At 39.7% G+C, this 16,706-nt stretch overlaps 1 protein-coding gene across 1 annotated transcript; it reads right to left on the minus strand.

The window, feature by feature from the left end:
• Positions 1 to 949: 949 nt before the first annotated feature.
• Positions 950 to 16,352, minus strand: LOC307017233 (interleukin enhancer-binding factor 3-like). The gene is made up of 19 exons (XM_079646789.1): positions 16,218 to 16,352; positions 13,948 to 14,062; positions 13,321 to 13,508; positions 12,671 to 12,845; positions 12,397 to 12,565; positions 10,408 to 10,499; positions 9,923 to 10,018; positions 9,297 to 9,408; positions 9,109 to 9,206; positions 8,930 to 9,035; positions 8,707 to 8,847; positions 5,853 to 6,043; positions 5,187 to 5,306; positions 4,968 to 5,099; positions 4,630 to 4,791; positions 4,149 to 4,275; positions 3,979 to 4,017; positions 3,183 to 3,521; positions 950 to 2,290 (listed from the first exon to the last, which is right to left on the minus strand). The coding sequence occupies exons 1-19, from the start codon at positions 16,322 to 16,324 to the stop codon at positions 2,196 to 2,198; spliced, it is 2,604 nt and encodes an 867-aa protein (XP_079502915.1). The 5' UTR covers positions 16,325 to 16,352; the 3' UTR covers positions 950 to 2,195.
• Between the last annotated feature and the right edge of the window lie 354 nt (positions 16,353 to 16,706).

The raw sequence follows: 16,706 nt of genomic DNA on the forward strand, positions 1-16,706 counted from the left end.
CTCATCTGAGATACATGTGATCCACAACGGTTATTATAGCCGGTGTCCAGACTCCACCTCAGTGTTAATCACAGTTTTTTCCTTCAATTTCTTCAGTCTGCTTCCACTTTTTAAGATCATTTATAAAAAAGATAAATAAATATCTCACTGAGTTTATTTCCCTAGCTTAATGCGTAAACTTAAAGCACAGCAAATGCTGACAGCAAATGCTGACAGCAAGGTGAAACTGTAGTCTTAAATAATGCAGTTTTGTATCATTTAATTTCTGAAACAAAATATTTTCACAAATAGTACAATAAACAACTATATAGTGCGTTCTTCTCACTTTGAAACCATGATATTGCGTTAAACAGCTAAAAGGCCATCAGGAGTTCATTATAAACTGTTTTTGCCTGACAAAATCAAACTGTCAATAGAAGGCATATTAGAAGAAATATTTCTACATTGACAGTTGATGAGCAACTAGCGTTGATCATTTCAGATTCTATTCACATACGTGGGCCTGAAAAAATAAGCACCCTACTAACTTTAATTAAAAAAAAACCTTGCCAGGTGGTAAATTCTCAGGAATGCAATACAGTCGTGTCATTTATTATTTGGCTCTGTAGGAGGCTTTCAGAAGTAAATGTCCACTCTGATGTCCGAGTTTGAAAGGTGTGCTTGTTTATAAGGCAGGAAAGTGTAATACAAGAAGCCATGCGAGTAGCATTATGTGAAATGTAGTGTTTTCTCAAACTCAAACTGAGACTAATAGTTCAGATATGTAAGCCTCCTATACTTTGATATTTAATTTTAAACCTATTTCAATGTCATTGTAAGAGCAAAATTCAATTTGTGGTGTGCCCCTTAATAAAATAATTACAAATCTGAATTCAGGATTGCAAGGTTAGGGCTATATTGTAACCTTGTACTTGTCAATTAAATAATTAAACAGATTGGAAGTAAAACATTTTTCAAAATAAGAGTCATTTATTTAAGAAAGAAGAAACTGAAAGACATGTTCAGGTCAAAAGTACAAGCAGAAATCAAAACCATATACTGATACAGAACAAGGTAACTAGATGGAAAAAACATAACCGTACAGAGAAGACAATGATAGAGCAGGTATGTTTCTTTTACATTCATGTCAACATGGACATTAGGGAGGTTGGAGTGGAACCCTCTGATCAGAAGAGGAGCCTGCATCCGTCACCTACAACCGGTCTAACAGAGGCCTGTACTAAGAAGAGGATTTGGGGTCAGTGAGGTCACTTCAGGGTTAAATCTGTATTTTCAGTCCTATGACGCTGGTTCACTATTTACCCGGGTAAATCGCCATGTTAACTTATGCTCCAAAGCAGGTAATGTTCAAGATAAGAGATTCGAGTGTAAGCACCGCCTGCTGACCAATCAGAGCTCTGTGTGGGGAGTTTAAAGCAATAGAGTTATATTCCAGGCTGAAGGAAACTGCAGTATATGCAGGCAAGATGGGCGGCAATACAACGCCGACTGTGTGAACATGTAAATTAACAGAATATCCCGCCCCTCTTCAGAAAGATCTGCCTATTATGAAACCTGCGGTAAACACCCTTAGATGAACGCTTAATAAACCACAGCTGTCTTTAATATATAAAAATAAGCCTGTTTACTGCAGTAACATTTCTTTTTTAATTATTTGTGGGGACGTATAATATCTTCTTTTCTATTCCACAAAAAAATATTTTAAACACATTCAGTTGACGAAACACTCAAAGGTCATTCAAGTGTCGGATCCACTTGTGTCTTAAATGGGGCAGTGATATTATAAAGCTGTTTATTTACGCATTCAAACAGTCAGTCGTTTTTTGCCGTCTCTCCTTTATCCTGGATTATGTGTTTAACTCACGGAGGAATAAAGTTTAAATTCTTCATACTTGTCTAATATTACAGATGACTCTTCATTCATTGACGTATGACGCTGTGCTGTCTGTACGCTTGTGCAGGTTTGTTATTGGTCAATGTTGTTAACCACGCCCCTTTTACTTGAACGCACTCTCAGCCGAACAGAGAAACCATGGGTTGATTTACCGAGTTGTTAATCAGCGTCGTAGGACCACTTAGCGAGATCACCATTGTTATGGTTAGTAAAGTAAGATAACTCAAATGCCCAAGAGCTATTGATGTGAGAACGCAACAAAAACACGACATACTGAGGTGAGAAGGTTGTACACTGATGATTAGTAATGCATGTTGTTCTGGTTCTGTCCTCCGGAGCCCTGGTACGAGCTGCAACTCTGATTCTGATTCTCCGAGGACGACTGGTACCCCCAATCTGTGGACAAACCAGAAGGTGTTATATGATGGGTCTGATACATTATTATGCTTTTGGGGGTTTTCTCCTGTAGTGTGTTTTGTGCATGTAAATGGTCTACAAAGGATAACATCTGTGTGGTTCTTCATGAGGGAGTTTCTCTCCCAGACACTCCCCCCCCTTCCTGAAACACCACCATTGGACTCCTTTGTTTACTTCTGTAACATAGTGACGTCACTATGTAACACCCACACTTCTTTTGGCTAGTGCCCCAACACATTGTACGTGATAAGCTAAGGGGCGGGACATCTCTAAGTAGTTGACCAAACAGAGCAGACTGGGCTCTGGTTTCAGACAGAGGGTGAAAAGACAGACAGTATGAGAAAAATAAAGAGCTTTTTGAACATTAAAGCAGACATGTCACATTGTCACAGTAGACTAGAGGCACAGAAAACAAAGAGACTTGAAAACATGCTTAATAGGGCCCTTTTAAAGAAGGATGTGGATTAAGTCCTGTTGCAGTTTATATCCAACACGTCATAACTTTATTTTTATTAGACCTTTGAGTGAAATTGTCATAATCGGCCAATGAATTGATAAGTTATATCCAGAATTACGTTGTTGTGACCCCTTTAACGTCAATATTGTAATTAGACTAAGTCTAAGTAGTGATCTCTGCCAAATTTGAACTGATTTCCAGACGTTTTTTGAGATATGGCAATGAATGGAATCAGTTACCTTGGATAGTACAGTGACGTTTCGTCCAAGTTAAGTTTATGCTAAAGAAGGGTTTCTCTGGAAAAATCACGTGTACACCAAAAACATAAACATTTGATTTATTCATAAAAACATTTAGCAGGAAGAACATTTGTATTTGATTGTATCAGTTAAATTCAACTCCATCCTCCCTCACCGTGAGAGTTATACATCTGTCCGCCCGTCACTGAGCTGGGGTAAGCCGTGCTGTACATGGAGTAGTTTCCCCCCGGGTTCTGCGTCTGACTCTGGGTCAGCATTTTCTTCTTCTCGTCTCCGTAGCCGTAGCTGTAGGGGCTCTCCTGGTCGGCGGGTGGAGGCATGGACTGGTAGCTTTCTCCCTGTGTGGTGCCGGTGTCGGCGCTGGAGACGGGCGGGGAGACATATGTGCTGGTGCTACTGCCTTCTGGATAAAAGGTGCCATAGCCAACACTGCTGCTTGATGCGGGAGGGCCTGTGGCTGTGGTGCTGGCTGCATAGCTCCCATACAGTTTCTCTGAAGGACAGACAAGATACTTTTACAAACAGGCATTTCAATGACTCCTTATTATCCTATAAAAGTTGAATGGACCTTTGTTTAATGCATAGTTGTTCATTTCTGAGTGTAGTTATATATTCAGGTCATTCTTGGAAAATATATTTTAATCTCAATGAGTCTTTTTACCTGGTTAAATAAAGGATATACTGTATAAAGATATTATTTTCTTTAAAAATGTTTTATGTAAAGCAATTTGTTGTTATTGTTTTTTAAATGTGCTATACAAATAACGATTATTATTAACATTATTATTTTCTTAAATCAGTTTCAAACAATGTCTATTTTTTAATTCAGTGACGTATAAATAAACAAAAACAAGCATGGAAAACACGTCTATTAAGGGAAACAAATGTCGCCTTTCACTAGTTATGTTAGGGGGACTGCAAAGACTTTTCGGTTAGTAATAAATACTTACGATAGCTTCTGCCAGCCCCGCCCTCATAACTGTAGTTAGCTTTTGAAATAAAGGAAATAAATTAACATTTAGTTGGTTTCTTTACAGACGTATGAAGTGTATTTAAAAGGATCTTGGAAAGATTTTCTTTGCAAGACCAAGCTGAAATCAAGTGAGTGCAAATTCTTTACTCTTGTTATAGCTCGGTCCTGAGGAAAACTGCTTTCCTCGGCCCCTGCCTCGACCTCTGTTGGGACCCCAGCCCCGAGACCCTGAGTCTGAAGGAATGCCGCGGATAGTGCCGAACCCCGGGATGTGCTGTTGAACAGGAAATGGACGAATAATTGATGTTAATAGCTAATGCAACGTGTAACAATTTTGATGTTCAACCAAGGAACTAAACGTTTTATTAAACATTTATACAGAAACAAAACCTTAAAAGCCACAATGATGATTAATGGTACTACAGATCATTTTCATAATGAGAAGCGGTAGTCTTTACAGAAGCTCACACACAACATGAATGAGTCAAAACTTCATTTCATTGGCCATCATTTTTTCCACTCAAAGTCACACACTTTTAAGGATCGTGGGAACTTATGGTTTGGGACTACAAGTTCAGCAAAACTAACAAGATAAACAATATATCATATCATGAACTAGATGAGTTACCATGTCAGTGTAGGTGACTTTCTTCTTGGGAGCATTTCTGTCCGTGTTTGACACGCCACACTCCTCCGGGAACAGCTTCTCTAGAGCAGCGAGGGCAGCGTACGACTTCGCCTCCTTCTTATTAGAGCCTCTCCCTTTGAACTTCTCTCCATCAACCGCCACCTGATGGACAGGAAAAAGATAAAGCATCAAAGTGTTTGTGCTTTTTAAACTGACATACATTACAGTGTGTAATCTTATTTGATTCTAGCACTTAAGAGTCCGCAGTCACTAAACCCTCCAAAAGAACCCAACAGTAAACCTTTGTGTTTTTCTTGTATGTGATAATGCTGACTCACCTCCATGACAAAGCACTTTTCATGGGAGCCCCCTGTCTCTGCAGACAGCTCGTATTTCAGGCTGCGGCGCTTCTCATTCAGCTCCATCACAGGGTTCTTCCCATGTTTGGTTAAGATAGGACCCTGACCGCTCTGAAGCAATTAACAAACATTGGCCGGTAAACACACATGACTATCTTTTTAAAGAGAATTCTCAGAGGGAGGAACTGAGGAACATACTTCGTCCGATGCATTAGAGGCCGTGCTAGCAGCTTTCACTACTTCCTTGGTTCCTTCCACTTCAACAATGGGCTCCGCTTTAGATTCTGCGCCAGTCGGAAGGCCGAGATCCTGCAGGGCCTGTCAATTAGAAAAGTCTAATTATGAACAACTCTTGCTTTATTCAAATGCCATGTGTGTACAGGTAAATAAAAATGGTCAACCATCAGGAAAATGCTTCAGATGTTCTGCCATTAAAAGACGTCATTGTCGAGATAAAGCGACAAATGCCTTTTTAACCCCTTTTAAATCTCAATATATGCCAAAAGAAAATTACAAAAATAAATAAATTTCTTTGAATTTTCACATTAAATCCAATCATCTTTCCTTACTGTTAAACTAATTATATTTATTGTAGCTAGTCCCAACCAATTTCAACCAATAGGCCACTCATCCATGAATCAACCTGCTAACAAAAAGGGTTGCACAGTAGCTCTGTATCACATTACACCCTAACCCCACCCCCTCGATAGAGGTACAATCAAATTCATAGGTTTATTTCAAATTAGTAACTACTAGTACTATTATAACTGGACACGGATCAAATATGTATTTCACTGTGGAGAAGATTTTTTTTTTTGTGAAAACCAACTCGATAATCTTAAATAAGAAATACAAGAGTCTTGCCTTGGTGGCTACGTTAAGCTTGGCCGCTCGCTTGGATGGTCCCGTTGACTCGTAGGTCTTCCCGTTCACGTCCACAGCCATAGTGAAGACCGGCTCGTGGACCGGACCGGTCTGAGACGTGAGTCGGTACTCAAGGCCCGGTCTGTACTGGTTCAGACGCATCACAGCATTCATGCTAAAATCATCCGTAACTATGGATAAAAGGAAAATAAACTCATTAGACACGAGCAGTTTCCTTGAGAGATATCCAGAACTATGAATTCATGCAGCTCTGCAATCATTTTCCCAGCTTTTATATACGTCATGTTGTCATTTTATTAGCGGGGGCCCTAAAAGACGACTATCTAATCTTAGGAGCCTGACTGGCGATAAAGTGTTTGTGGAAACAAAGGATCATTTCACTTGGGCAATATTGGGGCACGATTTGTCTGATTCTACAATTCATTTATTGGTTCCTTTCTTTTTTTGGTATAAATATCACTCTTTTAATAATTCTGTTAATACTCATTTTAATTTACTATTAATCTCCTTATTTTGCATGAAGACATCATGTAGATCAGGGGTGTCAAACTCAATTTCATCGCGGGCCACATTAGAATTATGGTTGCACTCAAAGGGCCGGTGGTAACTTCAAGACTATATAAATATACATAGATAAATATATAATATATATAAAATAATGTATTATTTTACAATATTTCCTCTGCATTGGATTATTATCTAGGGTAATAACTTCATAATTAACTACGTCTGAAAGCAGAAGTCTAGGGCAAATAATTGCAAGTCTCTTCAGTGCGCATCTCAGAAAAATTCGATACATTGTGGGACATGTAGTTTATGGGCACCGTGCTCCTGTAAAGCGGCATGTAACCTTATAATAAACTGATTATATTCTTTGCAAGCTCTTGTGGGCCACATCAACTGAAGTGGCGGGCCGGATTTGGCCCCCGGGCCTTGAGTTTGACACCCCTGATGTAGATGAAGTTGCACCATACAAACTCGCTGGTCCTATCCAAGAAGCATCTTGCTGATTTCTAATTTAGCTAAATAAAAACAAAATGTGTCTGCTAACTTGTATAAAAAATGTTATTATTTAGAGCAGGGGTTCCCAACCTTTATTGTGCCAAGGACCGGCAGATACATTAAAAAAAATTTGCGGACTGGTTGTCAATTTTAACTGATTTGAATATTTACTCACCAGCAGGTGGCAACAGAGGCTAATTGTATTTAACAGCCTGAAGAAACACCAATATGCATCCAAAACATATTAACGTTTAAAACCAGGATACAATTAAAACAAAAAATTAGGACCGCTTTACAAATATTAATATAATATATAATATAGCCTAATATAGGTGGCAACAGTGGCTAATTGTATGTAACAGCCTGAGCAAATAATAGAACAATATGCATCCAAAACATATTAACACGGTCTAAAACCAGGATACAATTAAAACAAATTAGGACCACTGTACACATATTGATTTAACTGAAATGTCAGTGAGACCCCTGGGCTTGTTTGCCAGCAATAATAACGTCATACCGGGGCGTTCGTTCCGGTGCACTCCGACAGCATTTAGCACTACATCGAGATTAAGATTAAACTAACTTATTTTGGGAACACCCACATACCTATGGAGTTGGCCAGATGTGTCTAAATTACTGTTCATGGTAATTTGAAAACAAATGCCGTTGTTGGACACACACAAACACACTAAACATACACACACACACACACCATGCGCCTTTGTGACCGGACATTTCCTTCACACGACGAGTAATAGGGGGAATAATCGGGCCGTTCAATGTGTGTTGTGTAGGTGTGTGTGGTTGAAACGTAGCAGCCTGCAGTGGGGAACACTGCGAAGGCGGTGTGTACACGCTGGTGCTGCACTTCTCAGAGGCTGCCTCCTGATGCTGCAGCCATTTCATGAAGTGAAGGAGGCTTTACAAATTAAAAAAATAGCTCTACACCCCTGGCCGCAATGTCCTTAAAATGAAGTGCGAGTTCTAAATATATCTCAAATAATGTATGCATTGCCATTCCCCCACAAACATAACAGTCTGCAATTAAACGGTTGTCTCCTGTGTGCTCCACTTCCCATTGGCGCATCACCTGTAACTTTATCTGCGCACGAGAGGCTGAGACCTTATGCTAACCAATTTTGATTTATTTTTTATGTTTTGGATGAAATAATATGACTTTTTTTAAATTGAATTTTAGCACCACCAGAATGCTAAATATATTTATTTTTTGAACGTGTCTTTGTGGGAATCAGAAGCAGGAGGCTCTCTGTGTCGCCTTCCTTCTGTCTGTTGCTACAATGAGGTGAATTGAATTAGGGCCGTTCCATTTATAACCACAAAACAAAAGCAGCCCAAAACAAAAAAGTGTTCTGTCTTTCTATCAATCTCTCTTTCAAAATGAATAAAACTGCTGCATCCACACATGCACCCCGGCCTATACAAACAACTAATAACGTCACTTATGACAGAAAAACAACAATTAAATTAGTTAAAAGTCTGACTATTAGTCGACAATAGGCAAGACTTTGTACATTCTTAGTCGGGGAAACCCCTACAATTAATTAGGTACAGACATTAGAAGGCAAGAGATCTAGCTACGTTTACATGATAAACTCTCCACTTGATACATGTGGATGCATGTATAATATGGATTTTTTCAAACAGTCATATTTAAATTGAAAGAGAATCGAAAATAGAAACAAAAAATATTGTACAAGTTTATGTTGTATTATGGCGTTGAAGGTGAACATTTCAGTCATATTTAAACAGCTCATTCAACAGTAAAAAGGCTCAGATTACAGCAGGTCTGCCGACACTCATTACTAACATGATTTCCTCTGAAAGCGCTTCTGGAACTTCAGAAACTTCCTCTGCTTGCTGTTGAGTTGGGGCTCCCCTTCAGTTTTCTCGACCTGTGTGTAGGGTCTCTTAGCTGGCAGACTGAAGTGTCCAGCGGGCGGTATCTGGGCTGCAGGACGCAGCAGAAACAAGCATGAGAACAGACTCTTCCATGACAAACAACACAGGAAATAAAAGAGATTGATAGGTACCTGTGCCTTCTTTGCCGGCTCCCCCTATTCTCCGAGGCTTTGTAGGTTTGAAGTCCATCCCCAACACTTTGTGCATTTGTCCAAATGCACAGAGCCTCAAGGCAAACTATGGAGAATGTCAAAGTGAGCCACTACATCCAAACATATGAGTGAGTCATGCATTAGCATCCTGCTCTTACCTGAGCACTCTGCGTGATGTCTTCCCGCTGCTGCGGAGTCAGATTTGCAGCGGCGTCGACTGTGTCCTTCTCACATGGATCTTTTATTCCAGGGCCTCCTATGCACAGATACAGCTACATTAGTATATTCATGGTAATGCTAGTGTATAAAAATCAATGCTGGTGGGACAATTAGTACAAACGTTAACCTTCCAAGAGGATTCCAGATGCAACGCACTCCAAAACCCTGCGAAGCGACTCGCCCGCTCCCATCGTTCTCTCAGACGTTCCTATAGCTTTTTCTACTAGCAGCTCCAGAGGCTATGAGGAGATCAGAGAGAAAATTAGAGTGGTGCGGGAATGAGTCCCAGAAATTAGTAAACATTTTAGTTTTGGTTAGATGGCGGAAAGAAGGTCTGTGGTTAATACAATTTAACAAGTTTTTCATGTCTTGTTCTACTACATAAAATACATGAGTAAATACACGCGGACCATCAGTCACCTTTAGCTTCGCAATGGTGACATGAAGTCACGCGACTGTCATGTAGCTCGTTTATTAGCATTAAGTTAGCTATTTACTTATGGAAATTGCATATACGCTATTACTATAATTAAATCGGTGTTAATGTGTAACCCTAACCCTTTTATCCCAACGTTTGTTTGCCACAGATCTCTGCTTTCGCCACATTCGAAAATCCAATGAAAAAATCATTTTTGTCTATGTAGCCCTTATGATGCTAACTTCTGGCAAACAAAAAAACATCCTCACTTCACACACAAACATTATCAACATCCAAGCTCCATTTGTGCACAAATACGACCACGGTTTCCTTACCCATCCCGACAGTGGCGTCCAGGTAGGAACGCGGTTACACAAGTCCCTCATGATCCTGACCACGAGGATGGCAGAACCCAGGTTGTTGACTTTAGCCTGGAGACACAAACAAAAGCTAGTTCAATTGGAGGAGCTAATGTTTCCTTAACCCTGCTTTTTGAAGTTTCACAAAACAACCCAAAAACAAAGCACAGACAGGTCGGAACAACTGAGCCGTCTCCAAATCAACAAGACTTCAATGTACTAACACACAAAGTGAATATAGAGAGAGCTGAAGTCTGAAGATTAATTTTCTGATAAAGAAAATGATATGCTGTTGTCAATACCAATGACACAATCAAAGGTGTCATTGGTATGGATCAACAGATCACTCTTTATGAGTTAATAACATTTGTGAAGGGTTACCGTCTCTAAATGGATAGACAAGAGAAACTACTCAAAGAAACAGTTCAACCTTACGTACAAATAAGGACGTGAATGCAAACCTGGAACCACTTGGCGTGGCGGAGAGACGCCAAGGCAGTAAGGCATTTCTGCCTGTCCAGAACGTCCGGCGGATCGTTGTCTGTTCGCGTAGCTATTGACGAGGTGGGGTAAGAAGAAAAGGTACAGTTTGACCAAGGGGGTGGGCTCTGTCTCGCAGCTCAGGGAGTAGCAGCTTTCCCCAAACCAGCAGCAGGGAAAGGGGGTGTAAATATTTGGTCCCAGCAAGAATAAATCTCACAATTCCCGGCCCACGTTTCCACAGTGTGTTAAATGGAAGTAAACAATGTAGTAGCATTAAAAACATTGCATAGCATGTTGTTAACTACATTGAACACCCCCTTCCCTCAGCCACTCGGCTTGGGTTTGCTGCTCCCCCCCTCCTGAGACAGTGTGTCCAGTTGGTCAAAGGTCCAGCGTTCCTAAAAACTTCACAAACTAAAAGGCAGTAAATTGAAAATCACAAGCATTTAGAGTCTTTTGCTGCAAACTGCAGCAAAACTGATGGAGGCCCTGATCTAAAAGTGCCTTATTAAAAAGATTGGAAACACAAAGGGCCATACCAGCTGTGTGCAAGTTTAAGCTCATCCTCTACACCAGGGGGGGGGTAATTCATAATCACACGTAGATAATTAACTCTAAAAAGGTTTAAACAAAATCTAGACAGCAATTAAATATAACTGGCTACTGACTGTTTTTCCTGTCAGGGTCCTTGAACACAACGCGAGCGGGAACGTGTCATCACGTGGTCAAATCATGTCAAAAAACTTCAGATTAAACAAGACTGTCCGTACGTCCATCTAATTTCTCTTAACATGTATCCATGTTTCCCTCACTCGTGTCTCTTCCTCATTAAACCACGCAAAGTGAGAGGAAGAAAGGAAGCTTCTCGTTAAATGACTTCCGTTTGTGATCTCTGATCGCTTGATCACCTGTCAGTCGCTACAGAGAGTTTTTACGGAGTTTGTGTTTGCAGACATGTTCTCTGTTCTACAACTAATAAAAGGCACACCCTGTATTTATTCTCTGTACTGTGTCCTGCTGAGAGGCACGGGACCTTTACTATGGGCAAAATGCGTTTATATTATTAATTTAGTTATTTGCTGATATGCCTAATTTTTAATTCATAAAAGAATAATCCAGGATATGATTATGGTGATTTTTTAACACTGACATGGCCTATTTCTGTCAGGATCAATTACATAACTTGAAACAGTAGGCTGTTAAATCCAACATGCAAAAATTGTCATCCTGATTGAAAATTACGGGCGGGGGGGGAGAGACTTTGGGATTTGGACCCAATGGACTAAAACTGCACTAAGGCCGGTATGGTTCTGTATGCCTCCCCTTAACACCTTCTTGAAACATTGGGCAACTATGTAAATACAGCTTGATCAACGCAGAAGCTCGATAAAAACTCGACTAACCAGGACAAGCATTGAAAAAATAGACTGCTTCTGGTTTTTTTACACCTTTTCCCTGCTACATTTAAAGGATATTGATAGAAGCCACATAATTACCGTCATGCCATTTTCATTTTAATGTATCAGTTTTGCTGCAGCTGGTGCCAAATGTACATATTCAGGATCAAGTACATGCAATACGCGCTTTAACTTGTTATTCTTGAAAAGCCTTCACTTTAAAACATGAAAACAATTCAACAAGAATAAACAAAGTTGTTTTTATAACTGTAGCATTGTTGTCTCCAACATGAATCAGCGACTACAGAGGAAATGTAGAGCTGGCAAACACCAGTTTGTCCCAAAACGACGACGGGACCCCCGAGCAGGTGAAGAGCCAATAATGATTGGTTGTTCCCCGGCGCCGGTGTAAGACAGTCACTGTGACCGCTCCACTGAGGGTTAATAAGATGATGATGGACAACCATGTCAGTTACAGGTCAGTGGAGCGGCACAGTGTCTGCACACTGAGGACACACAGATCAGAGCAGCTGTGGAAGCTGATGCTGGAGACTCAACCAACATACGTACCTTCTTCTCCTTCATTTTTTTTCCCTGCAATTTCAGTTTCTTGATTTGTCCTGACCAGAGGTGAAGTCAGGTGGATAGTGAGCGTCAGGATCGACTGCTTGGTAGTCGTCACAACAAGACTGGCATCCTCCGGACACTGGCTCACTGTATATGTCCCAGCTGAACTTGCCTGTTAAAAAAGGAAAAACAACTCTTAATATCTAAGAAAGGACCACATTTAACCTCAATTTGTGAAATGTATTTATAGAGAATGACTGTAGGTAGTCAGTTCTACCTCTAGCTGTTCAGATAATTTCTCAGCCACTTGATTGAGCAGAGTGACGGTGGGCATGTTGGAGCAGAGCAGCACCAGCTCAAGGTCCTTGTCTCCGGTCAGCAGGAGGCCCTTGGCCACCAGGCCGACCCTCATGACCCCCCGCAGGACACGCTCTTGTGAATCAACACTTGCACTGTGATGAGGGAGAAGCAATACAAATAATAATGGAAGCATTTCTCTTAAGAGGAAAAACTGTCAGGTTAAAAGTGTCTATTTTGATCTGCATTTAATTAGGGATTTTAAAATTAGAGTAGTTAAGATGTTTTGATAATGATACTTATCGATTCATCCTTATTAGGTTTTTTTTTTTATCAATAATATTATGGGATCATTGATAGAACTTTTATTTTAAAGATATGATTTATAAAAATAATAAACTCTGAATGTATGTATATTCTAAATATAAATGCATTGTGAACATATATATGTAGTCTAAATACACCTAAATGTTGTATCTAGTGCAGTAAGGTGTTCAACCAGATATAATAACCAATAAACAAACAGTCACTATATGAAGCTATATAAAAACAATAAAAGAACCGGTACTGTATGTATACTTTTCAACTCATTGGGAAAACTGCCAGAGAGCATTTGGATATGCTGTTCACCTCATTGTATTTCCTGTGTTATCCTTCAGAATATCCATCTTGTCAGACACAGTCTTTAGGGCACACTCCACCCGCGAGACGATTGTCTGCACCGCCTCCAGCTCCTCCGGGGAAGGATACACTTCAGAGTGTTTGGCCATCACGTGGCGGTCATATGGCCCTGTGTGAGCCCGGGGGGTTGGAGCCTCCTTTATTGGGAAATCAGAAAACGTAAGGTTTAGGTAAGAGAAAAAAAGACGGCATAGTGTAGATGAGAGCGAATATACATTTAGTTGTTTTTATTATATGAGTATTCATTAGAAGTAGTTTTTGCATTTCTTATCCAGTTTATTGCTACTTCGATGCATTCCAGTGAAAAAGCACTCTTATACAATATGTGAAGTAAAAATAAAGTTGGGAAGTAAAAACATTAATAGTAATAGTTGGGAAGTGCCTGACTTTATACGAAATAAACACGCACCAGAAATAGCCTTTATGAAAGAGGAAGAGCAATCTTTTTAAAGCATAACAGAAACCGGAAAACATTAGATGTTCAGTCTTAATTTGGAGGCAGGTCAAATGAGTCAAATTATAAAGCCTGTGGACTATTAAGTCTTTGATGGGTGATTCAGAAGGAGAAATAAGGACCTCATGGTGCCTTGGGTGGTGTTCAATCTCCTCTATAGCTGCGACGTAATCGTGGTATCGTCTCAGCTCCTCCTCGTAGCACAGGCTGTCATACCAGTAGCGCAGATCTTCATATCTGGAAAGAGGGAAAGAAAATGTGAGGGAAGCTCTGACAGAAAAGCACCAAAGCAGACACTACAACAATACAGTAACATTCAAATCGGAATGTTTTGTTGTCACTTTGAAGAGATAGCAAAAGACCCTTAGAATTATTGATCTACCCACTGTGCTTGAATATTTCATTATATATGAAATGCAACAGATTGATAGAATAAAAGTCATTTCAGCGTGAAACAAATAAATGTTTCATTTTCTTATCAACTCAGTGGCAAACTTACCAGAAATGTCCCAATTTGAGATCAATTAAGTGAATCTACTCTAACTGTGCCCACATTCAAAAGCAAATGGATCATGTCTATTATGTGAGTTTTATTATTCATTTCTGAGAGTCTGTTTGCAGGTTTCTAGACCTCAAACTGAGTTTTTATTTTATTTTATTGAGTTATATCTTGTTTTTGAATTATTGAAAAATAAATGTTGCTTAATGTTTGGTATTTATGAAAAAATAAATACCATTAATTGTGTTACACAATTTGAATTGCCTTACTTCATCTAAGGATAATTTGGTACTTGTGGGTTATCTGTCAACACTTTTTTATAGCGGGTAGCTGGCTCCTCCACATTAACTTTTTAATTTCTCAAAATAACAAACATTAATCCTAGAGTTAGGGTTATTAAGAGTCTGAAAAACAAAAAAGTGGCGAGAGATAACCCACAAGTACTGATCATTTTATGTTAAATGTACATTTAAATGTCTATTTAACCATGTTCACATATCTCTTTATATGTAAATTCACCTGATCAGAGTCAACTCACTTGTTTTATTTATATTCATACAGTTTAAACATGTTTATTTTATTTGTTTGTATTCTTAATATACCTGTGTATATTCTCATGTAGTACAACACCTGTGTTTCTCTCTCTCATTCTGTTGCTGCTATAACACCAGCATTTCTCGATGAGGATCAATAGAGTGGCGAAGTCCCTCCCCTTCCGGTGGACCTCCATGGTACCTTATTTCGGAAAAATTATGTATCGAAGTCAATGGAGAGAGAAAGATTATCTTTCGATCGCGTTTGAATTGTGCCACGAATTACACATATGATGTTTTTCAATTTAAAAGATAATTTTGCAAGTCTAAAACGAAATAATGTGTCGCAAAACTGTGAAGTAACACATTTGTTTGTGTGAAACGCTCAATGAACTACATCTCTGGTCTCACAGAACAACACACGTCACCAAGATGGCCGTCACTACTGTCTTGTCAACCCTCACTATCACCACAATGAAACACGTCCAGAAGAATGTCATGCAAAGCTGCCTGTCTGCATTCCTTTGATTCTCTCTGGACTGCCTGTTCTTTTTAATGTTTAATGTCAACCATTTGTGCAGATAGCATGAAGTAGAAAAGATCGGCGATCGCCGATGCTAGCGTTAGCGTTAGCATTTCTCCCCCGTGTTTAAATTGTGTATTATAGAATGAGCACACCGGTGACAGTACTCTTCAAAGGGTTCACGAAATATGGCTACTACTCTTACTGTTTAACATGTTGGGTTACTTGATGTTACTTCATATTAAGGCTAATAAAAATGACAAGGCCTTAATGCTAACTAACGTGCTAGCTAATAGCTAGGTAGCTAACTTGATCCAGCCACTCTTGGTCCTTTCATCAGACGGGAAGCGAAAGAACGAGCAAGACCCATCGCTGGTATGATAACAACCTGGTACTAAGCACACAGGCATCTTGTTAAAGTGATCTTATCTTAGCAAGCACCATATAGATAGATTATATCTATATGGCACTGATCTTAGCTATCTCTTAGTGGAGGAAAACAATTGTGACATCACTTACGCGACTCTGGGATTTGTAGTCTTTCTAGTTGCATATTTTCATAGTCTTATATTTCAACAGTTTTAAGACAAACTGTGACTTTTTTGACATGGAAATTATTTTGTAAGATTGACAAACATCATATGTGTAATTCATGGCACAATTCAAACGGGATCGAAAGATAAGTGTTCTCTCTCTCCATTGACTTCAATACATTATTTTTCCGAAATAAGGTCCCATGGACCGGAAGTAGATGGGCGTGACTTCGCCACTCTATCAAGGTACATCTTATCTTAAGACCACTTCATATTACATTACTTGCAGTGCGTGCTTGTGTACCTATCAAAGTCGTGCGGAAGGAGGCGGTGGCCCTCCTGGATCAGGGCGTCCCAATACAGCAGCTCCTCATACGCCTGGTGCTCATCCCACTGCTCTGCAGCGGCCATGCTGTCACGACTTTCAGGAAGCTACCACCTCTTTCAGAAGAACAACAAACGTTTCTAGTCAGGGCACAACGGCCACTGTAAAATGTACTGAATTATGGTAGGCAAGTTACCAGAGTGCATCTTTTGCCAACATCTAACAAGCTAACCTTAGCTAATGTCAACGGTGTAGCATTGGTATCCCACTTGATGATAGCAAGCTAGCTAACGCTTTCCAGAATAACAGTACCATGTTTGTGAAAGTGTAATCATTGGGTTTATTTTTGCACAGTAACACTACCTTCAAGAGAAGTTACGCCTTTGCAGTTAGGGCTTACCTTTGAAAAAAAACGAATACAAATGCGTATAGACCAGACCTTTTCGCGGTAACGTAGTAAGGAGGACT

This window comes from Notothenia rossii (assembly GCF_949606895.1).
Source record: "Notothenia rossii genome assembly, chromosome: 1".
NCBI classification, from domain to species: Eukaryota; Metazoa; Chordata; class Actinopteri; order Perciformes; family Nototheniidae; genus Notothenia; species Notothenia rossii.